The 25,709-nt window shown below is 50.3% G+C and overlaps 1 protein-coding gene and 1 long non-coding RNA gene across 7 annotated transcripts in view; both read left to right on the top strand.

Moving 5' to 3' along the window:
• Positions 1–25,709, top strand: part of MYLK (myosin light chain kinase) — a 280,888-nt gene that overhangs the window by 232,805 nt on the left and 22,374 nt on the right. For all 6 annotated transcript variants that reach the window (XM_045502294.1, XM_045502293.1, XM_045502292.1 and 3 more), the window contains 6 exons: positions 4,832–5,134; positions 12,945–12,977; positions 13,074–13,167; positions 14,478–14,681; positions 20,746–20,963; positions 22,939–23,062. In XM_045502294.1, coding sequence (XP_045358250.1) covers positions 4,832–5,134; positions 12,945–12,977; positions 13,074–13,167; positions 14,478–14,681; positions 20,746–20,963; positions 22,939–23,062 — 976 coding nt within the window. The remainder of the gene's footprint in view (positions 1–4,831; positions 5,135–12,944; positions 12,978–13,073; positions 13,168–14,477; positions 14,682–20,745; positions 20,964–22,938; positions 23,063–25,709) is intronic.
• LOC123610987 lies at positions 1,004–1,774 on the top strand. The gene is made up of 2 exons (XR_006718369.1): positions 1,004–1,141; positions 1,376–1,774. It is a non-coding gene; the product is annotated as an uncharacterized LOC123610987 (long non-coding RNA).

Here is a 25,709-nt window from a genome sequence, read left to right as displayed (position 1 = left end):
TTTCTCACTCTTTCTCTTCAGTGACACCAGATATTTGTTTCAGGAATTTTCCCCCAGGAGTCAAGAACCTTTGGGGGTTTGGGGGACTGATGCTAATGATCCAGTTTGCTTATCCTTTTAGACCTGTACCCGCAGTATTGATTTGGCCCCACGCCCCAGCTGTCAGCAAGCATTGGTTTCCAGTTTTCCTCTTATCTGGGGAACCTGGGGGTCAGCTCCTTTGAACTGCTTTTCTGTGACCAGTGCCCCTGCCCCCACTCTGGCTGGCTCTGCAGTGCCACACGCTCCCTTCCCCCCAGCACCACCACGCAGCTGCAGTTCTGGCCTTTTATGGTTTCGTTTCTCATTCTCCCGGGCCGGCCAGTGCTGACAGGGCCGTTGGCGTGGCTACCGGCCAGCTGGCAGGAGCAGCAAGTTAAATGCCGTCCTGGGAGGGGAATGGAATGGAGGGGAACGGGCTTTCTGTCTGCCTCCCCCTCGCAGAGCTAAGAATAGAATTGCCCAATAAAAGGAGCACTCGCATTGATGGATCCAGCAAAGCAACATTCATTCAGAGCTCATGGATTTAGAATTAGTCAAAGTAAACCTGGATTAGGCCCAGATTTACCTGCGTGTCTCTAGGGACATCTGTGTATTATCTGATCAGGGCTTATTAAGTAGATGTCAAATATAAATGAGATGAAACAGGAATCATTCAGCCTACTCAGCGCAGTTTCAAGCACTTTGGAGGCATCCATTTGCGGGCCAGCTAAATCAGGCCTATTGAACACAACTGCTACTTGTTAGCAGTAAACTTCTGCAGGTCCCTTAAAATGCCATTTTCTTTTCATATAGTCTATGACTCCTTTTTTTTTTTTAATTTTTTTCAATGTTTATTTAGTTTTGAGAGAGTGGGCAGGGGGGAAGAGGCAGAGAGAGAGGGAGACACAGAATCTGAAGCAGGCTCCAGGCTCTGAGCTGTCAGCACAGAGCTCAACGCTGGGCTCGAACTCACAAACTACGAGATCATGACCTGAGCCCAAGTTGGATGCTTAACCGTCTGAGCCACCCAGGCGCCCCATGACTCCTATTTTTAAAATGATAATAAAAAGTAGCCTTACCCTCAGGTAGTTTCAATGAGTGATGTTTAACTAATTGAAAGGTTTATATTTTATTTATTTATTTTTTCAACATTTATTTATTTTTGGGACAGAGAGAGACAGAGCATGAACGGGGGAGGGGCAGAGAGAGAGGGAGACACAGAATCGGAAACAGGCTCCAGGCTCTGAGCCGTCAGCCCAGAGCCTGACGCGGGGCTCGAACTCACAGACCGCGAGATCGTGACCTGGCTGAAGTTGGACGCTTAACCGACTGCGCCACCCAGGCGCCCCGAAAGGTTTATATTTTAAAAGGCAGCACCAGAGTGTGTGGAGCTGGGAGGGACTGTGCAGACATCTGCCCCTCCAGCTCTACCTCAGGGGGGTGAGAGAGGGGCCCCCGAGAGAGCCCCTAACCCAGATGCATTCCTTCCTGTAACTTGTCCAGCCTGAGAAAAACAACACTTCGCCTATCTTTAAAGGAGAAAAACAAAGTAGAGAGAGTCTCCGAATACCCGGTAATCCCCCAAAACTACCAGAGCTTGGAACTTGCAAGGTTTTTAAAGACAGGAGATTTCCCTTTGTAATGCTTGGCATGGGTTTAAGCAAGATGCTTCTTGATCATATGCTGCCTCATGGCCTGTAGAATAACAGGCCCCTGGAACAAGGGTCTGGAGATTTTTTTGGAGTCTCCTTTTGGCTCTGCCACCAGCTAGCTGGGTATTCTGGGTAAGCAAAGTACCTTGGCCTTCAAGGACTGGATGATCCAGGTCGATGCCTCCGAGGGGTCACATCTCCTGCCCTTGTCTATAAGCTGCAGGCGGCTGCTGAGGTGCAGTGAAGGGAGGTCCAGGTGGGGTTAGGCCACAGAGCACCTTCAGACACACAGGTGCACGGAGACTGCCAGGGCAGCTGCTCCCTTGAGAAGTAGTGGAGAGGAGATCCTCTATTTTCCCAGGACTGAACAGAAAATCCTGAAGCTGGTGCCATCTGAGACTCTTCCCTTAGACTCAGCATTTCCCATTCTGTTAGTCAAGTCTCCAGGGAGCCATGGGAGAATTCCAAGGCGGCGTAGAGCTTAGGGTTCTAGACACTGAGCCCGCCTTGCCTTTACCAGGCCATGCCCAGGGTCCCCCTCCCAACCCGAGTGTGTCTGTGTGCTTAGTGTGGAAGGGAGGCTCACGGGCATTCTGTTCTGAGGACGTCTCTCTTGTCCCAAGCGTTTTCCTCCCTGGCTAGTCCAGCCTCTGTGTGAGGCTGTCAGTTGGGAAGAACAGAGGGCATCAGGCACAGCCCATGGCCCTAAGGGCAGGCGTGAGGGTGGGCGCTTCCATTCTCCGACCACTTCAGACTTGTGAGTCTTTTCTGAACCCCTCAATTTGGAATCAGATTCCTTGAAAGCGTTGAAGTTTCACTCGGAATTAAAGCTCCCCCCACTAGGGGCGCCTGGGTGGCGCAGTCGGTTAAGCGTCCGACTTCAGCCAGGTCACGATCTCGCGGCCCGTGAGTTCGAGCCCCGCGTCGGGCTCTGGGCTGATGGCTCAGAGCCTGGAGCCTGTTTCCGATTCTGTGTCTCCCTCTCTCTCTGCCCCTCCCCCTGTTCATGCTCTGTCTCTCTCTGTCCCAAAAATAAATAAACGTTGAAAAAAAAAAATTTAAAGCTCTCCCCACCAATTTCACATCTTCTCTTGTGCTGCAGGAGGTGAATGTATATCATTTATCCATTTTTCTCATCCTTTCAGCCAAGAAACATCTGGAACAGGGTAGGGTACAAATAGTACCTCTTCTGCAATACCCATTTCTCAACGTTTTCTTTCCTTAACCAAAGCAGAAGGGAGAAAAATCAGTCAGTGGAGTGTGTCTGCATTTGTTGTATAAACCTACATGGCTCGAAACGTGTCCAATCAGATGTTTTCCAGGCAGGTTTCTTTGGGGGAAGCAGTGAGTCTGTCTTTCATCCCTCTTTGGGCTTTTTTACTTCCTTCACTGGGTCTTGAGAGGACTTGAACCACTTGCCTCTACAAGAGTTTAAAGTAATAAACATCTTAGCCAACACCAGAAATATTTCTAAAAAGGCCAATACATCTTTCAGAACAAATGGTTTTTCTAAGAGAACACTTTAAACAACCAGTGAAAGCGGCTCCATCACAGGAGGCCTCCAGAGGGACTGCCAACGGTGGAAAGTAGCCCTGTCACAATCCGAGTCCTTCCAGGCGAGGTCCAGGCTGGAGTTGCAAGGCAGTGAATGGCTTCCAGGCCATGGAAGCTATGGGGCCTGGGGGGGGTGGGGGTGGTGGTGAGAATGTACATGTATGTGTGTGGATGTGTACACACACACACATACACATGTCAACAGGTTTTTTTCTTCGCTATATGCGTAGAGTCATTTGCAGAAATTCTCTTTGGCCTTCCTGCCTTGCTGAAGGGAGGGAGAGTAGGAGTCAAGGACTTTACCTGGGTTTGCTTACTTGCTGTTTACAAAACCCCTAAAAGGTAGATACATATTAGCACCATCTTCCAAATAAAAAAGACCAACTAGGAGTTTGGAAACTTGGAAGTTAAGGAATTTGCTTGAGTTCACATAGTTTGTAAAATCACATAGCATGACAAGCATGGTTTTAATTGCTAGTTTGGGGAACTCTACACCTCAAACTGCCTTGAGCGAGGTGGGGGGTGGAGGTTACTGAATACTCCTATCTGTAGCTAAATCAACCACCTGTAAAAACTAAGTCTGAAAAATAGAATTTTGTTCAGATGAGCAACTGACAAGATCAGCAAAACTCGAGAACCCCATCAAAATATTGGCTACCGTGATTTGCCTTGAAGCAGGCAGCATTACTGGACTGAATAGGAAGGCAGCCAGCCGAAGGGGCTGCTGCTAGCTTGTGTCCTCTGCTCTTTTCCCAGCCCGCAGTCAGGGATGGTTGTGATTTGCTACTGCAGTTTGGTTTTGAAATTCTTTACCTCATTTCATACTGGCCCTATGAGGATGCAAGAGGTAGGGTGCGAGTAACTTTTTATGGATTATAAAATTAGAAATAAACTCCTACAATAATGATAGTGATGGCTCTTCAAGCCAGCCACTTTTCCAGGAACTCCTCACAACAACCTTGTGATCCAAGTGCTATTATTATCTACGTTGCTTACAGATAAGGAAACTGAGGCACAGAGAACTGAGCAAGTGGTGAATGTAGACAGGGCTGTGGTCAAACCCAGACCCGTCTGACTTCAGAGCTCACTGTGCTATACTGCCTGTCAGGGGGGCAGATGTTTCCCAAGTCCCAGAGAAAGTGGAGACTGACCCTAGTTGTCGCAGGCCACTGGCCTAGGGCCTGACGGAGACACACACACACTCTGAATTCTCTCTCAAAACATATTTTTGATGGGAAGCAGTCCACGCCTTCTGGGCAGCTTCCTAGATCTGTTTACTCAAAGAAATATGTTTATGACTGAGGCAGAGTACAGGAAATCATGACTTGTAGACTGGAAAACTAGCCAAAAAAGGAGGGTTATTTTTCCAGCAAGTAGGTTTTTGTGTGGCTTTTCGTGTAGGTGTGTTTTTACATAGGTGTGACTGTGTAGATGAGGTCAGGAAAGCCAGGACCAGGGCTGGCAGCTGGGGATCTACGGGCTTCTCCCCCAAGACAAAGCTAATTCAGGAATGTTCTTTCCGTGCAATTCTTCTTCCCACCCCCCCACCCCCCACTCCCCGTAATCCTGAAGGCTTGTGTGATGTTGTGCTTCTCTGTCCCCAGACAAGCCAGACCCCCCGGCCGGCACACCGTGCGCCTCTGACATCCGGAGCTCCTCGTTGACCCTGTCCTGGTATGGCTCCTCATATGATGGGGGCAGTGCCGTGCAGTCCTACAGCGTCGAAATCTGGGACTCAGTGGACAAAACGTGGAAGGAACTAGCCACATGCCGCAGCACCTCTTTTAACGTCCAGGACCTGCTGCCAGACCGAGAGTATAAGTTCCGTGTGCGTGCAGTCAACGTGTACGGAACCAGTGAGCCGAGCCAGGAGTCTGAACTCACAGCAGTGGGAGAGAAACCAGAGGGTAGGCTATCTTCCGCTTTATCACTGGCTTGAAGTAAGTTTGTGTGACTTACCTTGTGCCCGTAGAAACCTGTACTGAGAGGGGTACTGAGAACTGAAAGACATCAATGATGGCTGGCAGAGTCTTTGGGGATCTTGATTTCCAGGGTTGTGATGCTGATCCATCCTTTAGAAGTACCTTTGACCTTCAAAACACATTGAACCAGCAGTTTTGGTACACTGCCACCAGGGGATAACAGTGTGTTAATCAGGAGCAAAGACCTGGAAGGCGGGAGTTCAGATGGGCCTGAAGTTTCAGCTTCCCCCTGCACCCGCCTCCCTCCTTCTCTTGCACTGTCTACTCAGTGCCAGGTTCTAGGGACACAAAGACAAATTAGACAAGGGGCTTAAAATCTTAACTAGGAACACAGCTGTGTAGACAGTAGCTATAATGAGAGGGGATACATGAGATTATAGTGATGTAAACAAAGGAGACACAGCAGAAAGCATGATTGAGTTTGCCATGCAGGTTGAATAAGGCTTCCTAGAAGAGTTGACACATATGCTGAGTCTTGGAAAAAGGAACGGGCTTCCAAAAGGCAGGGAAATAGGGAGAGGCATTCCTTCCAGAGAAAGCAGCATGTCCAAAGGTGCAAAGTGATGGAAATGCATGGCATTTTGAGGAGCTTGTGTGTGGCCAGGGCATATGCTGTGCAAGACAGAACAGAAGAAGGCAACCCTGAAGGGGCAGTCCAGGTGAAATTGAGAAGTTGATCAAAGATTCCAGGCAGGGGATTGATATGATCACATCTGGTTTTATTTATTTATTTATTTATTTATTTATTTATTTATTTTATTTATTTATTTTTTTTAAGTTTGAGAGAGAGAGAGCACGCATGCGCAGGGGAGGGGCAGAGAGAGAGGAGAGAGAGAATCCCAAGCAGACTGCATGCTATCAGTACAGAGCCCAACGTGGGGCTCAACCTCACAAACTGCAAGATCGTGACCTGAGCCAAAGTCAAAGGTCAGACACTTAACCAACTGAGCCACCCAGGCGCCCCACATCTGTTTTTTTAGAAAGAGAATTGGAGAAAGAGTAGAGTTTTGCTACTCAAAGTGTGGTCTGGACCAGAGTCTTGGGATCCTGGGATTTGCTGGAAATGCAGACCCTTCGCCCCTCCATTCCTCTGGTCCCTTCTGAACCTTCATTTCAACATGATCCACCCACATGGATTCAGATGTGTGTGACAGTTTGGGAAGTACCCAAGTGGAAGTGGGTGGGTGACATTGGAGTCAGCGAGCTACCAGTTGGGCTTCTGTGGTGCATTCCAGGTGAGGGATAGGTAAGGGCATGAACTAAACCCTCAACAGGTAGAACTGACTATTCTCAATGACTTTTTGGGTAGAATTGAAGGAAAAATGAGAAGAGTTCAGGATGACTTCCAGTTCCTGGCTTGGGTAACTGAATACAAATTTAAGAGGCATTTATTATCATAGTTCTTGGTGGCTAACATACAGCAAGCACTTGCTATATGCTAACAGTGTGTTGAGCACTTTACATGCATCATTTTATGCATCTAACTCACTGAAGTAGATAGTTACTACCCCCGTTTTACAGATAGGAGAAATGAGGTTTACAGGGATGAAGCAACTTGCCCAAGATCCCAAAGCATGTAATGTAAATGGTAAGCTGTCTGACCTGAAGCCTGTAGTCCTTTGGTGAAACTGAAGGAGGAGGTCAGGCTGCCTCCCAGGGACTTAGACGTTAGGCAGCCGGGAGTCCTCGAGAAGATGCAAGTTCTGGTCTCAGTCCCGTGCAGATGAGGTGTCTGAGGGATATCCAGGCGTCTTCAGACTGCTGACTGGCTGAATCTAGAGCTCAGGAGAAGGGTTTATGCCAGAACTACAGATTTGGGGGTTTCGCTATATATATTTAATTGATTATTGAAGCCATGGGCTCAATGAAGTCACTGAGAGTGGTAGAGAAAGTCAATGCGGATACTGAGATGAAGAATCCTGCAAGGCCAGAAGCAAGGATGAGGCAGAGAGAAACAGAAGCTGGAGCCGCGTTGAAGAAACACAGATTGCAGAGAAGGCTCCGTGAACAGCAGCAGTGCTAAATACAGAAAGAGATGAGAACTCAGGGATTTATCCCTTTGATATTCAGCGATCTTTGAGAGGAAAGTCCAAAGCGTTTCCACAGGGTGGAAAATGGTTGCCCTGGGGTTAAGGAATAAGTGGGAGAAGAGAGGCCAGGACTGTGGAATATTATTTCAGAAAGTTCAATGGGAAAAGAAGAAAAGAGTGCCGTGAGTTTAAGGGGGAGAAGAGGTGGGGGGCGGGGAGGAGGGTGGAGGGACACCAAGGGAAAGGGCACTGGGAGAGGGAGAGCTTAAGGGTGTGAGGCTTAGAGAAGAGGGGAGAGTGAAGGACAGGGAGCTGGACAGGGCCAGTCTGAAGTCCCCATGCGACCAGAGGCATCACGAATATGGAACTGCCATTATAGTTTGATGCCCCTCTTTAGTGAAAATATTAGATATAAAATAGACATGAACTCTTTACTTTTATATTATTATTTTTTAAATGTTTATTTTTTGAGAGAGAGAGAGAGAGAGAGAGAGAGAGAGAGAGAGAGAGAGAGAACGAGCAGGGAAGGGACAGAGAGAGAGGGAGACACAGAATCCACGAAACAGCCTCCAGGCTCTGAGCTGTCAGCACAGAGCCCAACGTGGGGCTCGAACCCATGAACCACAAGATCATGACCTGAGCTGAAGTTGGACACTCAACCGACTGAGCCACCCAGGTGCCCCATTTTACTTTCATATTAAAAGAGGGCTCCAGAAAGAAATTTGGAGGATGCCAGTGGAAAACACTCCAAATTTACAAGATTGCCAATGCAGCCCTATCTTGGGGGCCTTTACCCCTGAGCTCTGGGACATGGGAGCCACAGGGGCATGGATCCTGGCCCCCAGGATGGCCCTGCTGAGCCTCCGGGCAGCTGTCCTGGGGCTCCTGCCCACTAGCTGCTCGCAAATGTCTGCTGAGGGAAGCAGGGTAACAAAACTGCCATCTGCCGCCCTTTGACCTTCTTTGTGGGGAGCAGGCAGGTTAGCGTGGGGGTGCCAGGACAGGCATTCAGTTTTATGTTTGTAGCATATTGCTTTGTTCAAGAACACTCCCTACCTCTTGAAAAGTGACAAGGGAAGAGACAGCATTGCAGTGAGATGTTCCCTAGATGGAAAGGAAAGTGTCCAGGGCCCCTATGGCAGACACCAGGAGAAATGGTAGAATCCCCGATGAAGCCCATGCAGAGGACAGAGGCCCTCGGAGCTGCAAGGTGTGGCTCCCAGGAGGCCAGGACAGCAGCTCCCAGGCCTGTAGGGAGAGTGTGTGGGGACAAGGGTGAGGACCACCAGGCTCTGGGCAGGTGGCCTTTCCCTTCTTCCCCTACAGCCAGCCAAATCCCACTGTGGTCCTCAGTTCTCCCCCTAGGGTCCCTCCTGGCTGAGAGCAGACAAAAGGAAATGCAAAAATAGCCTGCAAGCCAGAGAAGGGGTCCAGGCCACCCAGGGCTTCCAGACTGGATGCTGCTCCCACCGCTCAGGGCCAGCTGGATGGCTGGGGTGGGGATGGGGGGGAGGGATGGGGGGGCGGAGGACAGAACAGTTGCCAAGCATTAGGCCTCAGGGGCAGAGGGTGGAGGGGGTAGGAGGGTGGGGTGTAGGGATGTTCCGAGTGAAGACCTCTGTGCACTGGTCAGATGCTTTTAGTTATAACCTGGGTAGGTCATCTCTGTCCACCTTAAAAGGGAAATGGCTCTCAGAGAAGTGTGGTGTGTATGCACACATGCGTGTGCGTGTAGAGGAGGGATGGGAGAGGTGGTCATGGAAGCTCCTCTCTAGGGAGTCTGTGGGGTACGGTGGTCATCATAACGGCAGGGCTACTGAACCCTCCCTTCACTAAGTGCAGCTTATGTGGGCTCTCACCTTCCCCACTGCCACCAGTACTCCTCCTGCCTCTGCCTTAGCAGCCTGGGTTTTCTGCTTCATCCTGACCTCTCCATTCTGTCCCTGCTAAGCGCCTGACCCTCACGCTACATTCACTCACACGGTGCTCTGCACTCCTCTGCACTCCTCCTGTGTTCTGGCACTATTCCAGGTGGTACAGGACAAAGCACAGGTGTCCCCACCCAGCTTCAGTGGCCTTCTTAATCAGAGCTGCCCCTCAGACTAGAATCCCCAACCCAGCCAGCTCCCCTCCCTGTCTCCCCAAACCTGGGTAAGCAGAAGCACTGCCCCCAAGACAGCATTCTCTCCCATCCCAGCCAGGCCTTCATCTCTGCCCCACCCTATCTATCCATACTGTAAGTCTTAAATCCACTCTGTCCTTGCTCCTGATCCTAATTTGTTCTAGAATATATAGCTGTTAGCAAAACAGCTGTGAGAAAGGCTTCTTGCAGAGTTGGGGCTTCCTTGCAAGCCTGAGGACAATTAGAGATGTAGAGCCCCTGAGGGCCAGAGATGAGCCAAATAGCGCTGCTCACCCGGTCGGGGGCTATAGACGCCTCTCTGGGACTGGGGTGCCCTCTAGTGCTCACCAGGTGTGTGACGGCCCTCAGCCATGGACAGCTCAGTCCAAGGGACTCCCTAAGAGGCCTGCCACGTGAGGGTCCCCAGTGCTCATCTGGTCTTGTCTCAGACACTACTCCAGGGAAATGAGACTCATCTATTTGCAGAAATATCTCAGAACCATCTTCCAAACAGTTCTTGTGCTTAGCTCTTGGATCTCATAGCTGTTTCTGAATAGTTTTTAAATGTCTTGTTGAAGTTCCTCCAGCCGCAGCTACTTCTGTGGTGGAAAGATGGAAACCGAGTGGCTCACCTCTGCTGTTACTACAGACCTTTATTACTGAACTTAGCTAATTGAACCGTGGCCTTTCCCCACCTCCTATCCTGCCCCTCTCCTTGTGGCCGCTTCCCCCTCCAAGCAGAATGGAGGCAGAGTGAGAAGGAAAAGGAAGAAGGGAAATATCTCAGCCAGGAGTCTTGGCCTGTTTCAAACAGAGGAAGATTTGTGTGGTAGCAGTGAGCCAGGAAATAAGGGCATGAATTCCCTGAGAATGGCCTAGGTCCCCACAACCATAGCATCAGGAGAACATTCTGCATCTTAATTGCCAAGGGAAAATAAGGCAGAGGTGAAGCGCAGGTGTGGTGTTTGTGGTGCGAGCAAGAAGGCCAGCTGTGTAATCTCTAACTGGTGTCTGAGACACTGGGAGAGGCCAGTTCTAGAACTGCATGCCCTCTCCAGGGCCATCTGGAAGATGCCCCTGGTGCCAGGCCATTGGAAAGCCCCTTATGGGCTCACAGCACGGCTGATGCTCCTTCACTAGGGAAGTACAGACAGCTCCTCCTAAAGATGCCAGGCCAGGGAAGTCTGCCTTCTCCTTCCTCTCTCGTCCTGCTGTCCATTGCACACCCCGGTGAGTGGCATGGGAACAGATGAAGCCACTCTCTCAGACAGGAGCACCATGGACCAGTACGCTGGGCCTCCCTGACAGTAAATGTTGTTATCATTGTTAGTATTTTATCTCCAAGGCCCAGCCAGTGACAGAATCCTTCGTCATTGACTTGAACCCCTTGCTTCCCTTACAGCCCTGTCTGAAGTGCCGTTGTTGAACTGACCTAAACGTCTGTTAAACCTATTTATTATCGTTATGGTACATCTCGAGATGTGAGTTCCATATGCCTACCGCCTTCCTCCTATGTGAGGCATAACACTAAATTGTTCTCTCCAGTTATAGTACTTAATGTTGGTAAAAGTCTATAACCTTAATCTGACCCTTGGCCATTGTGATTTTTTTTAAATCATAGCTGCTACAGACATTTTTCCCTAACCAGAGAGGCCTAACCATTTCTGACCATCTTCACACGGCAGCTCTTTCAGTGGCTTTCCATACCTCTCCAGCCCCAGGGCGACTTCCTAAGTGCCCAAAGCCCTGGTTCCAGGAGCAGATGGCCCCAGGCTCTGCTGAGAGCAGAGGAATAATACCTGCTTGTGGCCAGTGCATTCCCCGCACCCCGATCCAGACCCCCGACCCGTGACAGCATTCTGTTGGCCAGAGCAGTAAGTTGAGGGATGGGGCTCCCACACTTGGGTTCTCACTAGATGCCCTGGGGCTTGTCCGCCCCAGAAGGCTGAATGATTCCATTCTCTCTGAAATGTGACTCCATCATGCCTTCCAGGTGTTGTTCCCAGATGTGTTCTGATCATCTATGAACTGACATGGTCATTCTCCACTCTCAAATATGCGAGTTAGAAGACTTGGCCAGTTAGACTCCTGTCCTGGCGCTATCTGTGAAACCCCACCACGGATCTGAGGGTTCCCATCTATCTTATTACTAAATGTTTCCGGGGCATTTTCCTTCCTGCGACAGACTATTCTTCTCCGTCTCACTTCTGTTTAGTTGTTTAAAGCGAAGCTTCATCAACAGCATTGTAAGGACCCTAAACAAATCACAGCTCCTGGGGGATTTACCCACATGCTGTCCCCTGTCACACACTCTGTCCCCCCAAGTCTTACTCTCTCTCTCTCACACACACACACACACACACACACACACGCACTTGCACTGGTAAAATCTCTGTCCTCCTTCTCCAACTTTTCTTAGGTCTTTGTTCTGTCTCAGGAAACCAACATTGGCTCCCTCTGCCAGTGGACCACAGCCCACATCATGACTGAGGAGCATAAAGCATGTCACAGAACATGGCATCCAGAGCTAGCCAAGGACCCTAGAAATCACCTATAAGTACAACTCCCTTCTTTTACAGATGAGGACACTGGGGCCCAGAAAGGGAAAGGTACTTGGCCAAGGTCAAGAAGCCATAGTGGCCTGATAGGGACAAACCTATGCCAAAGGAACGCCTGCAGCTCTGAAGTGGATGTGTTTGGTGGGCACCTGCCTGTCCCCTCACGCCCCCCCCCCACCCTGTCATTCTCGTCTGATACATCCATATGAGCAGCCAGTATGTGCTGCTTATGTCCCTTCTCGCCCTACCTCTTAACACCTGCTGGTTTCACTGTGTGACCTCACCCACCTCCCTGTTGTGTTCCAGCATTTCTTTTAAGACCCAACTCGAGGGCTCCTTCTTCCCAGAATAATTGCTCTGACTTTATAATTGCCTCATTTCACGTCAACTTCCTACATATGTATATGTGTATTTGTACTTTGATATCATGTGCTTGATTATAGAACACTTGTAACGGATATTTCTAGGATATGTGGTTTCGCCTCCCCACTAAATTGTGAGCCCCAAGAAAGGAGAGATCATGCCTTCTGTGTATTTTGGTTGTATGCCCACAATACCTGGCAAGATACCTGGTCCAGGGCTGGAATCCCACGTACCATTAACCATCAAATGGATAAATAGATTTGACACTAGGAGCAATTTATGTTGCTGACTTTCAAGCGAGAGCAGAAAGGGGCTGCTACAGTCATGTGTGGGTTCTGAAAGTTGGAGCCTGGAAGCTCTGTGAAGAAGGCTGTGTCCAGGGGACCACGAGGTCACAGAGGAAGGGATGGAAGCAAGAGCTGGGGGGGAAACTGCTCGGTGGGGTGAAGAGGCCAGGGCCTGCTGGTGTGTCCATGTGTCCGTGGCCTGGCTGCAGAGCAGACTGACCCACTGCCTAGCCGTGCCCACAGCTCTGGGCTTGGTGGTCTTGGGCCTGGGAAGGCTGAGGCGTGATGGATGCCCCAGCATGTTTCACTCTCAGTGGGTCTTCAGTACTAATCACTGTGTCCTCTGTGTCTCTGCCCATCTCCTTCCACCCCCAGAGCCAAAGGACGAAGTGGAGGTGTCAGATGATGGTGAGTGCTGCCCACCTGTCCTCAGGTAGACTCGAGGCGGGGAGGGGGGCGAGCGAGGAATCGGATGGCTCACACTCACCCCGCCCCACCCTGCAGATGAGAAGGAACCTGAGGTCGACTACCGGACGGTGATTGTCAATACTGAACACAAAGTGTCTGACTTCTACGACATCGAAGAGAGACTAGGCTCGTAAGTGGTGCAGGAAGTGCCTTTGGGGCCCCCAGAGTGGGGGTGGCGCAGATCCCATCATTAAATTCCGTGCCTTGTCTTCCCATCTTTTCCTGGGTTCTGCCAGCTTCCCACGCTGAGGTCCCCTGCAGAAGCGGGAGGTGCTGACCTGGGTCAGCACCCCAAGAGGGCAACCTCAGCCAGGGCGCTCTTAGGAGCTTCTTGTGCAACCGACTCAACTCCATGAGAGGCTTGAGCAAGCCCTGCCTTTCTTGTGCGTTACTCCAACCAGGCTGATAAGGTGACTGGGTCTGGGTCAGACTGTCCGAGGCTACCTTTCATGTCATCTGTAGGAGTCAGTCAAGCCTGATCAGTCTCACTGTTCAGCAACCGTAGCTTTAACGCATCCATAAAATGCACACCGCTGAAAGGCACAGCTGCTCACTCTATGAATCTGGCCCACACTATTAGCTCTGGCTCTCCCCTGGAGTGTGGAGACCCCAACCCTGAGCCCTCATCACAGCCACACTGTCCCCTCCAGCAGCAGCACCCAGGGCCGACTGTCTCCTGCTAACTATCCCTATAGGAGCAGGATGGAAGAAAAGGGGACGGGGCTCAGGTTTGATTTCTAGCAAGTTCCTGGGGAAGAAAGGAGTGACACCAGCCTCAACAGTTCTGCACAAGGAGCCTGCTCTGTCGGGAGGAGCTGTGTCAGAGGAATACCTCACTCTCCTCCCCTGCAGTGGACGGCAGGGGCCTTCCTGGGCCGTGTCCAGGGGACCAGTGCTGAGCAGTGGAGCAGAAGGAAAGCAGCCACTTGGAAGTTCTCTGTAGTTGGGGAGGACTTTCTCCACCCAACTTCATGGGTCTGTCTTCGGGGAAGGGGAGAGAAGCCCACCAGCCAGGGTGGAAGCCTCAGCCCAAGGAAGTGATGGCCCTGAAAGAACAGCAAACCTGGGCAGTGTTTGGGCAGGGATGCGGGGCCAGGCACAGGCTGGGGTGACAGGTGAGGGAGAGGAGGTTTGTCTGTGTTAGAGGAACCCTTCATGATCCAGAGCAGGGACTGGCAGACTTTTCTATAAAGGGCCAGATAATGGGTAGCTTAGGTTTTGTGGGCCATATGCTCTCTGTCGCAGCTACCACTCTGCCGTTGAAGCACAAAAGTGGCCGTAGACAGTGTGCGCACCAATGGGTGTGGCTGCATCCCAATAAAATTTTATTTCTAAAAAGAGGTGGGCTAGATTTGTCCCACAGGCCACCATTTGTCAGCCCCAATTTAGTGGAAAGCTTGGCTAAATTTGCCTTTCCTCTCCTCCTCCTTTCATTTCCAGTGGGAAATTTGGACAGGTCTTTCGACTTGTAGAAAAGAAAACTGGAAAAATCTGGGCAGGGAAATTCTTCAAGGCATATTCAGCAAAAGAGAAAGAGAATATCCGGCAGGAGATCAGCATTATGAACTGCCTCCACCACCCCAAGCTGGTCCAGTGTGTGGATGCCTTTGAAGAAAAGGCCAACATCGTCATGGTCCTGGAAATGTGAGTGGTTTGCTGGGGGCCCCTTGTGTGTGCCCACACCCAAACCCCTCTGCCTGGAAATGGAGAGCCCTGCAGGCGGGGCTATGACACAAAGGACACTCCCCAGCCCACGTGGCCGGGTGTCGCCCACTCAGAACAGCAGATCTGTGCTCACCTGTGGCCCTAACCCATGACCAGCAGCCCACAGCAGCCCTGTACACTGCCATAACAAATTGGCGGATCTCTGAGGACCCCTGCCCCCTTTTCACCCTCACCTCCCTGTGAAAGGGCCAAGGTTACCTGTAGGCTCCTTTCATTCAGGGACATTCTCACCTAGAGGTAGCTTTGGAGTGGAAGGGGAGGGACACAGCAACTTCCTGAATGGCCTTCAAAAGAAGAGGGGCCCAGAGCTGGGGGCTCAGGATGCGGGAGCGTAACCCTTGCTCCTGTCCTCCTCCTGTTCCCTGCATGCCCCCATACATGCCTGCTTGTGTTCTCCACTGCTCCCTCAGCAGAGAGTAGTGCTTCCTTGGCTGAGTTGTACATGGGCGGAGGCATGTATCACATGACCTCCCGCCAAGGCTTCCTGGGATCCATGGTTCCTCTAGTCCCCATCCTCCACTTGTCTCACCTCTGAGCCACTGACCATGCACCCACACACACCCACACACAGGTGCACACGCACACACACACACACACACACACACGCACAAATGCACATATTGTTCTCAGTAAGCCAGGTGTCCTCTGCAGAGGTGTCTGTGTTTTTCAGAGTTTCCTTTCCTTTTTCTTTTTAAGTTTATTTATTTATTTTAGAGAGAGAGTAAGAATGAGCAGGTGAGGGGCAGAGAGAGAGAGAGAGAGAGAGAGAATCCCAAGCAGGCTCCCCACTGCCAGCACGGAGCCCTATAAGGGGCTTGAACTCACAAACTGTGAGCTCATGACCTAAGCTGAAGTCAAGAGTCAGATGCTTAACTGACTGAGCCACCCAGGCGCCCCTCCTTTCCTTTATTTTTTAACCAGAATTTTTTAATGTTATACAATCACATTTAAAAAAATGTAAGAAAATACACAATGGAGAGTTCGTTCCAACCCCTGTCCCCCATAGCCCCCACCACTGCCACCAGTAACCATTTTTATTTATTTTATTGTTTGTATCCTTCCAAAGTTTCTTTATGAAAATATAACCATATATTTTTTTTAATTTTTTTAACATTTATTTATTTTTGAGACAGAGAGAGACAGAGCATGAACAGGGGAGGGTCAGAGAGAGGGAGACACAGAATCTGAAACAGGCTCCAGCCTGTCAGCACAGAGCCCGACGCGGGGCTCGAACTCACAGATCGCGAGATCATGACCTGAGCCGAAGTCGGCCGCTTAACCGACTGAGCCACCCAGGCGCCCCTATATAACCATATATTTTTAAAAAATATTTCCCACCTTTTCACACAAAGCTAACTCATATCCACTATCCTGTGTCTTGCTTCTTTTCATTCAACAATTCACCTTGGTATGAACTGCTGTGAACATACCAGTAGCTGGTGGCCCTCCTCGTTCACCCTGCCCATGGAATTTCCTTCCATGCATAAACCACAGTTTACTCGAGCAGTCTTCTTTTGAAAGGCGGTTTCACAGTTTCCAGGCCTTTGCTTTTACAAATAAGCAGCGTTTGTAACCTTGTACTTGCATCTTCTCACTCCTATGTACGTCTGTAGGGTGAATTCCTGGAAGTGTGGGTGTGCTAGATCAAAGGGCATGTGCATCTGAAATCTTTAGAGCTATTGTGAAATAGCCTTCAGCGTCCTTGAATTGCTCATCTTGAGCGTCAGGACTCTCTGTCCTTTGGAGGGGACTCTACCAACACCTTCCTTCCCAGGAAGGGTGAGGCCAGTGAGGCCTCCCCAGGCTTGAGGTGTGACCTTCTCTCCTCTCTCTGTGATGGCTTCGGTGTGTTTCCTTTCGGTTTGCGTACATTTGGAAAAGCTATAGTGGGTTAAAAGCACAGAGTCCAAAGTGAGTCTGATAAATCTCCCGTCAATCCAGCTCTGCCTCTTACCTGTTGTGTGGCCTTGAATAAGTAACTCAGCTTTGCCTATCCTTAGTGTTATTATCTGTACACAGAGGATATAAGCTGCTTTATGAATGATGTGGGGATTAAATGGAATAATGTATGTCAGGCATTGTGCTGTATAATTGGGACTTAATAGTATGATACATTGACTTTTCCTGTGTCATGGTCTTTTTTATTTTTTCGCTTAAAATTATTTTGTGAGCATTTAACATACAACTAGGTGTTGTGGAACAAACCCTACAATTCAGGAGAGCTGGAGTCTGGTCCTGTTACTGCCAAGCTGTGATTTTCTAATTATTAAGTCCTTCCAGCATCTAAACTTCAGCAATTCTGTGGAACTGTAAACGATCCAAAGAAAAGCTGCATTTGTATCTTAGAATTCGTATCTTACAATCGGTTTTCAGCCCCCGTCTAAGCTTACCTCCCCACTTCCAGGCAAGAGTAGCCCGTGTCTGTGGCCTCACCGATCACAGCCTTACAATAGCCCTGTGGGCTGCAACGTTTCACATTTATTCTAGAACAAGTTGCTGGGTCCAGGCAGTGTGGGCATGCGTGGACATGCGGAGAAATGTCTTATGTTTAGATGTTAAGCCTTGGGCAAGTTTGTGCGAGGGTGCAGGAGTGGGGTAGGAGGCAGCCAAGCCTGGGAGAGGCCGGGCAGCAGCACCAGTGGGCAGAATACCATACTTAGCGTGGAAATGCGAGTTGGCAAGCTGGATGGAAAATGTTGAGAGAAAACGTAAGAAGGCCTCGGCTGGCCTGGCTTTCATCCCTCTTCCCCACGTCTCTCCCAGGGGCAGGAGCAATCTGACACACACAGATGCCAGATGATTCTTCTGCACTTGGGGTAAAGAGCTTGCCCCTTGATAGGAGCTCAACCAAAGAAGTGGGAGCACATTCACACTCGGTCTGTAATTCTCTTCCAGCTTAAACAGACTCAGCCATGAGAGGGCAAAGGCTAGCTTGCAGAGGGTACCATTTGCTATTCTCCTTGTTTGATGGAGAAACTGAGATGAAGAGAAAGATAATGCCTGGTGATGTAGAAAAGTGAAAATATGTTCCAGGGGCCTCTCTGTCGGTTCAGCTGCCTCAGACACAGTGAGAAATCAGAAGTAAGGTGTGCCTTTAGCCTTTCTGACCTCTGATCGCAGGACAAGCCCCCACCTTTATAGCAGTGTTGCCCAGACATGGAGGTTCCCTCAAGCTCCTGGCCTGCAATCTGGGCTTGTCCTTTGGGTGTGCTCAGGACATTCCAAGGGGCGGTGGGACCCTCAGCACTGAAGCAGAAGTGCGATTTAGACCAAGTCATCCTCCGTCCACCTCACTTTTGTGCTACCATTGGCAAAATTTAGCAAAGAATATTCAGCGAGGAGTCGAGGGTCTGGGTATGGAGTCTGGAGTCCCCTGAAACGCCATACCTTCTGGCTGCCAATGAGGGCTGGCCAAGGTCTACAGTTTAGGGAATGAATTTGATCCCTTGGGATTAGGTAGCCTTGGTAGTGGGTATTCACTCACTGGCTCACTGGCTCACTGTCCGTTTACTAAGCACACATTCCCTCTGGCCCAGCCTTGGCCCTTGGCATCATCTCTGTGGGTGGCAGCTTCTTTCCACCCTAACCTTGAGTATTTCGAAGAGAAACCTACACAGAACCATTAATCCTATTTATGTAATCCCTTCCATCCTAGAAAATGGACCACAGGAACAGTTTTCAAAATACATTAAGTATATTTAAATAGGTTTGGACCTATTTGAACTTACATTGAATAGGTTACCTCTAGAAATGCAGTAGTAATTACCTCCGTGGCTCAGATTTCCACTACACATTGCCTCAGACATTCCCAAAGGCACTGAAAATAATGGTTGCTTGCTTTTCCAGAAAATTTTAAATTTAAAAGCACACATTTTGGGGCACCTTGTTGGTGCCAGATATGGCCAGGTGTAAATAAAGGTCTAGAGATGAGCCAGACCTTTTCCACACATACTTGCAAACAAGCATACTAAGGCAGACTTGATACAAAAAGCTCAGAGACAAGACTGTGGAAAACCCAGGGAGGGAAAGATCATTTCAAATGGGGAAATCGGGAGTGCTTTCTCAAAGGAATTTCTTGGTGAATTGAATTTCAGCTGCCATCCCAAGGGCAGCTATTGGGTAAGCTGGAAGCCAGTATTTCCCAAGCTTGTGTCATCATAAGAATTATCTGGCTAACATCTGGATCCTCCCAAGATTTTCTAAATCAGAATCTACAGGGGAAGAGCTTGGGAGTCTGTATTTTCAATAAGGGTCCCAACTGGTTTGGAGGGGGGCGGGGGGGGGGAGGTAATTAACATTATTGAGCACTTACTATGTGCCAGGCACTCTGCTAAGCACTTTACCTGTATTAATCCACTCAGTCTTCACAGCAACCCTGTGAGGTGGTGCTATTTTTATGTGCATCTTCCAGATGAGGACATTGAGGAACAGAGACAGTAAGGCTCCCAAGAGACCTGGGAATGTAGTTTAGAATTTGACTTGGAGCCTTGGTAGAGAGCAATAGAAATGGAAGGCTTTGGTACAAAGGCGCCACCTGCTGGCCACCCAGGGACCTCCTGCTCTGTTGGTTCTAGAGTGTCAGTTCTAGCGTCCCCAGTGGCCACTGGCTCAGCCCTCCCAGGAAGTGTTGGTGATGGAGGCGGTGGTGTGCTGGGCCCCACGCTGCATCCCTGTCTGTCCCTCCAGCAGGGGTCAGTGACAAGATCCACCTGACTCACTACAGGTTGTCAAATGGTAATTAATATGTGCTGAGCTCCTACTGTGTGTCAGGAATGATGCTTTGCAGAAGTTCCTTCATTCCTAACAATTTTATGAGGTAGGGACAGGTAAGGAAACCAGGACTCAGAAAGGCTAAGTAATGTGCCCAAAGTCACACAGCTTATAAAAGGCAGGGACAGGATACACACTCAGCTCTTTCCCTTCTTCGTGATGGCTCCCCTTAGAAGAGGAAATGTCCCTTCCCCCTCCCCTGCAAAAAAGAAGAGGGAAGTCCCTTGGAAGAGGACAGGCCCAGAAGGAAGCCTACTCAGCTGTGTTCAGCTGGTGGACCTATAGGCCATTGCAGAACAGCTTACTGATGTCTGGATGCTATAAAAGTCACTGGGGAGATGCTTTAAACTTTCTGAGCAGCAAGGAAGGAAGGTGGGTCAGAGGGCTGGGACAGGGGAACAGAAAGGACCCATGCAACTCAGGAGGCAAGGCCATGCCTTTGCCCTGAAGGGCGATGTGCTGGCTGGCTATAGCCTCTGGGCCAGTCCTTAGCAGAAGATGCCCACTGTGAGCTCCAGAAACACCACAGTCAGGATCCAAAGTCTATCCAGGCAGGAGGGTATACTATACTTCCAGCCTGGGCAAGGGAACAGGTGTTAACAGTTTTACTTGGAGGAAGTAACTGGAACTATAGGCCTGGCCAGAGGAGGCCAACTGATCACAACTGCGAGTGTAATGGGTAACAGCCAGTGAATTTTAGAAAATGTGCCAAGGCTCCTTATTATTGCAGATACTTTTCTGATCCTGGCTATGCAAAACAGATTCTTATGGGTGCCGTGAGTATTTCAAGCTTCAGCTCTTGTAAGAGCGATTCCTTACACACCTGTCGTCATTACACACCCTGGCTGGTGGTTACCCTTTGTGTCGAGGAGATGATGTCTAGATCTCTCAGTTCATGACCACCTCTGAAACTGCCCAGCCCAGATGCTCCCCTGAATCCCCCAGCAGCTCAGTAGGCACAAACAAGGTCCCCCGAGCAGGGAAACCAGGAGGTCCAGGGCTTCCTCACACAATGGAAACTGGGACCAACATAACAAGGCAGGGGACTGGAACTCAGGAAGCTGCAGAAATGCCAGGCCCCTCTTAACCTAGGCTTTCCTGCCAGTCCCCCTACCATCCTCCCCACCCCGTTCCCAGCCTGCTCTTGGCCAGACCCCCTGCCAGCCCTGGGCCCCGCAATCCTGTGATCTGACCATCCCTTTTGCTCCCGCAGTGTGTCGGGGGGTGAGCTGTTCGAGCGCATCATTGACGAGGACTTTGAGCTGACGGAGCGGGAATGCATCCAGTACATGAGGCAGATATCGGAGGGGGTGGAGTACATCCACAAGCAGGGCATCGTCCACCTGGACCTCAAGCCTGAGAACATCATGTGTGTCAATAAGACTGGCACCAGAATCAAGCTCATCGACTTCGGTCTGGCCAGAAAGCTGGGTAAGGCCATCCGCCCGTCCTGTTGTCACCCACATGCAGTGGCAGTGGCCGTGGCCGTTTGTGTTCCACACACTGGGCATGAGAGGGAATGCACTGTGTTGGAGTTAAAATCGGAGACCGTGGCGGCTGCTGAGGCTCAGATCCTGCCCCTGTCACTAAATAGACTTGACTGAGAGTCTCAAATTCCTTATCTGTAAAATGGGATAAGAGCCATACCCACCTCATAGAGCTATTAGGGGGTCAAGTGAGTTAATATAGGTTAGGTGATGCAAGCAGTGCCTTGCACTGTGTAGGTGTTAGCTCTTCGTTATTGTTGTGGCTGTTGTCATGGTCCCCTCTTGTAGCTTCCACTCTGGCGCAGCAGCACCTCATTTTGGCAATGGCGCCTGTTCCCATTTGCATCCTACCCTACGGTTTCCAGAGCACTTTCTCATACTTGCATTTGGTTCTCACAGCAACCCTGTGAGAGAAACAGGGCAGATTTTGAACCCTGGTTTATAGACTAGGAAACTGTAGCTTTGCCCAGCAGGTTCCACCTGGACCGGCCAGGAGAGGTGCTGGGGCTGGAACAAGGACCCCAGACCTAGTTTGGGGTTCTCTGAGGCCTCTCTGCTATTCCTGCCCTGGGAAGGTGGGTGGATGGGAGAAGGTGGTAGGGACCTTCGTACCCAGCCCTGAAGCCATTTCGGTCCATAACCAGCTGCCTCATACCCTGCCCACATTCTCCCTGCCCGTGTAGCTGTTCAGTGTCTCAGCAACAGCCTCCCCCTCTACCTCCTGACCACTTCCCTGTCAACAGGAACCTGAGAGCTGGCACAGACTGGCCTTTCACCACCCTGAGGGGAGTGAGTGCCAGGGCGCCCTGTTACAGAGAGGATACTGAGAGAGCCAGGTTCTGCCAGGCTGTGACTTGCATGGGAATCAGTGCCAATGCTGGGCACGCGAGCCTGCTCTGCTCCACCTGCTGAGGGGGCAACAGCTGGTGTACAGGGCCTGCCTTCAGGCAGGAAGCATTCCTAATTTGAATGAATAGGGCACCACTGGCCTCAGGAGCTGGCAGTCAGAGCCCAAGGGACACGATGTGTAGGCTCCCTTGGTGAGAGACGTGGGGATAGTCGTGTCTACCATGGCCTTGAGAACTGGGACGAGCTAAGATGAGGCAGGAAGGGTTCAGCTGGGAGCTGGAGCAGAGCTTTCAATCTGAAGGCCATTAAATGATTTGTCTTAGAATATTTGCTGTGGTCTCTGTCGTGAACAAGGCCAGGTGTGGCCCACAGGCCAGAGGTGTGCCACCCACCCCTTTGTTGATAGATCCCCCAGGAGATGGTATCTATGTGCATCCTACTGGGCATCTCTAGTCCTTTGAGGGGGACCAAGGGGTTAAGGTCTTTCCTGGCTATCCTCCCGCCAGCTCTGGGAGGAGATAGGACGCTATGGGTTGAAAGGGGGGGCGGGGGGGCAGGAGGGTGTGGCTCAGAGTGGGACCACCTGGCTTTAGGTCCTGACTGCCATGTGAAAAGTGCTAAATCACGCGTCTTCCCTGGGTATCCTATTCTTCCTCAGGAACATGAGGGTCATACCTCCCTCAGGGCTGTCGAGAGTATTAAATAGGAAAGTCCTTATAAAACAGGTAGCAGGGTACATAGGACTTAGCGAATGTGAGAGATTATTGCCAAGCACAAGGCACAGTCCCTTCTTCGGGGAACTCATGGAAGGGACAGACACATGGAAACTCACTTGGGGGCAGGGACGAATAGGCCTCCTCTCCCCATCCCACCCCGGTGAGTGTGCAGTTTGTCAGTTTCACTGGTACATTGATGCCTCTATTTACAAAGAGGCTGAGTGTCTCTGTCCCAGAAAGCAGCTGAGGGCCAGGCCTTGTCTGTGTCCCTCCCATGCACACAGATAGCATTTGCTTACCACTGGTTGGCTCCTGAATGTTCTGGCAGTTGATCCCTCTCCATCCTGGTTACAGAGAATGCCGGATCTCTGAAGGTCCTCTTTGGCACCCCAGAGTTTGTGGCACCTGAAGTGATCAACTATGAGCCCATCGGCTATGCCACGGACATGTGGAGCATCGGTGTCATCTGCTACATCCTGTGAGTCTCAGGGCATGTCGGGGAGGGGCAGAGAGCTCCACAGGAGGGCCCCCAGGGTGCCCTGACATTGAAGGGGCCAGGATGGGTCATGGTGGGTAGCCCACCCCAGAGTTAGGAGGGCGGCAGCTCCTATTCCCCTCCCACCAGCCTGCCCGACTCCTGTTTTCCCGAGGAAGTCAGCAGCCCACATCGCACTTCTGTAGAAGTGGCTAGCTCTGACACTGAGACCCCATTCTGGGCCCTTTACTGTCCCTAATGCTGGCCAGGCTGGGGCCTTTGGCCAAGAGGATGGAATGTGACTGGTGTAATTTACCCTCACTTGTGTAGGTGGGTCCATGGAGGCAGGGAGCCCGGGTGCACATCTCCTGTGGGTGTCATCATTATCTTCAGAAGATAGCACCCCATCCTCATGGCAGGGGGACCCCAACTGCAAGCCTCATCCATGAGCCTATTGTATGGGCCAATTAATAAGCACTTTTGATGGTAGAGCCTTAAGTGGGGTCAACAGACAACAGAAAGCCACACAGAAATTAGAACTGGGAAATCAGGTAGAAAATATGAGGCCATTTCAGTTAACAATGCTGGAGAAAAAGAGGGGAGGCCAGAGCGCCTGGGTGGCTCTGTAGGTTAAGTGTCCTGATTTCAGCTCAGGTCACTATCTCACGGTTCATTCCTGAGATCAAGCCTGCACTGGGCTCCACGCTGACAACCCAGAGCCTGCCCGGGATTCTCTCTCTCTCTCTCTCTCTCTCTCTCTCTCTCTCTCTCTCTCTCTCTCAAAATAAACTTAAAAAACAAAACAAAACAAAAAAACAAAGAGGGGAGTCCAGTAATGTAGACCAGTGCTTTGTAAACAATACTATGCATGAATCACCTAGGCCTCTCCTTAGATTGCAGGTTCTGGTTCAGAAGGTCTGGGAGACCTACAAACCACATTTCTAACAGGTTCCAGGTCACCAGTGGTACTGATCCAAGGACCACACTTATGAGTAGCAGTCTCTGGAACACACCTTGGTGGGACCTTAGTGATTGAGTCTCTGAAAGCCCGGGCTGCCGGTAGTCACCGGCCGCAGAGGCAGCCCCTGATCTCATGTAGCAACACGCAGTAATGGGATGGTCCCTCTGAAGATGCAGATACACATGCATTCATTTTGAAAATAATATTTTTCATTGTTGAAGCAAACAGAAATGCTTTTGTTTTCATAGAAAACTGGAGGAAGGCCTAAGAATGCTTTTTTAGACCCCAGTATGATAAATGGCCCTAGGTTATTCTGCTGCACAGCCAGGGTTAGTTAGTAGCCACTGTTACAAAAGCTTTAGCAGAAGTGGAGTGATCTTGTGTGTGTGCCCTGTGGCTTTTCCACATGCTCGGGAGTTTTAGTCTCGCTGTGGTGTGCCAGGATAGCCTCCCTCAGTTAAACCTGTGTGTCATGGACTCCGTACCCCAGAGAGTCAGCTTCTTCCCGGCCCAGGGTCACCCCAGCTCCACCACCACCACCTCCTCCCTCAGAGCCGCGGAGAAGAAACTCCCTGGCCAGTAGTGCATGTACCTGTGTCTTCCTACCCCAGCCTCACTCCAGGAGTAAGGGAGCAATGAGTAACGAAAACTGTATCCAATCTGTACTCCTAGCTCCCTTGGTAAATAAGAAACATCAGGCCAGTGGGCCCAGTCGCCTCTTCTGGGGCTGCCCCAGGCTGCACGGTGCTCACACTGGATGTCTGGCTCCGGGGGAGACACCTGGCACTTGAGAAACAATCTTCAGTCAGTTTATTATGTCCAGATCTAGTTGTCTCGTATCCTGGCTCAGTCCCTGGGTCCCTCTGCAGCCATCAAGATTTGCATAACTGTCTCCATCGGTTTTCCCACTGCTGCACATTGGGATCATCTGCTCCCACAGATTTTCACCTGGGCTCCTGTCTGATCCTCAGAACAAACCTGGGAGTGAATCGGGGCAGGGATTTGATCTTTGTTTGGCTCGGAGGTGACCGGGGCCAAGGAAGTACACGTGACTGCCTATTTCCCACGGTCCTGGAGGGTGACCAGCCTTCCCAGTTCCCCCAGTGCCTTCCCAGTTCCTGATGAATTGCCCAGGATATAGGGCTCTCAGTGCTAAAGTAAGGATAGTCCAGGAAATTAGGAGAGTTGGTCCAACTAGTCAGGGACGGGGCAGGGCCTGGACTGCCCTTTAATTTTCACAGTGAACACACCTGTGTAGCCTGTACCCAGATGAAGAACCCCCACACTAGTCCGGCCCCTGCAGCCCTCCCTGTGCCCCTCCCAGTCACTATCCCTCAGAGGTAACCATCATCATGTCTAACGTCACGTGCTAGTTTTGCCTGTTTTTGAACTTGACGTAAACAAAATCATACAGTGAGCCATATCTGGCTTCCTTTGCTCAACATTGTCTGTGAGACCCATTCATTTTATTGTATGTAGCTGTACATTGTTCATTCTCGGTGCTATGTAGTGTTCCACTGGAGGAACATCATCCAGTTTACTTATCCATTTCACATTGATGGGTTTTTAATAGATGCCAGTTTGGGATATTTCAGGTATTCTGTTACATGTGTCTTAGTGAATGCATTTATGCATTTCTGTTGGATGTATAATCTAGAACTAGAATTATTGAGTCATAAGAGTACTTTA

This window comes from Leopardus geoffroyi, chromosome C2, assembly GCF_018350155.1.
Source record: "Leopardus geoffroyi isolate Oge1 chromosome C2, O.geoffroyi_Oge1_pat1.0, whole genome shotgun sequence".
Classification (NCBI taxonomy): domain Eukaryota; kingdom Metazoa; phylum Chordata; class Mammalia; order Carnivora; family Felidae; genus Leopardus; species Leopardus geoffroyi.
The sequence above is the reverse complement of the archived record's forward strand: the minus strand, read 5'-3'. Positions and strand labels throughout refer to the sequence as shown.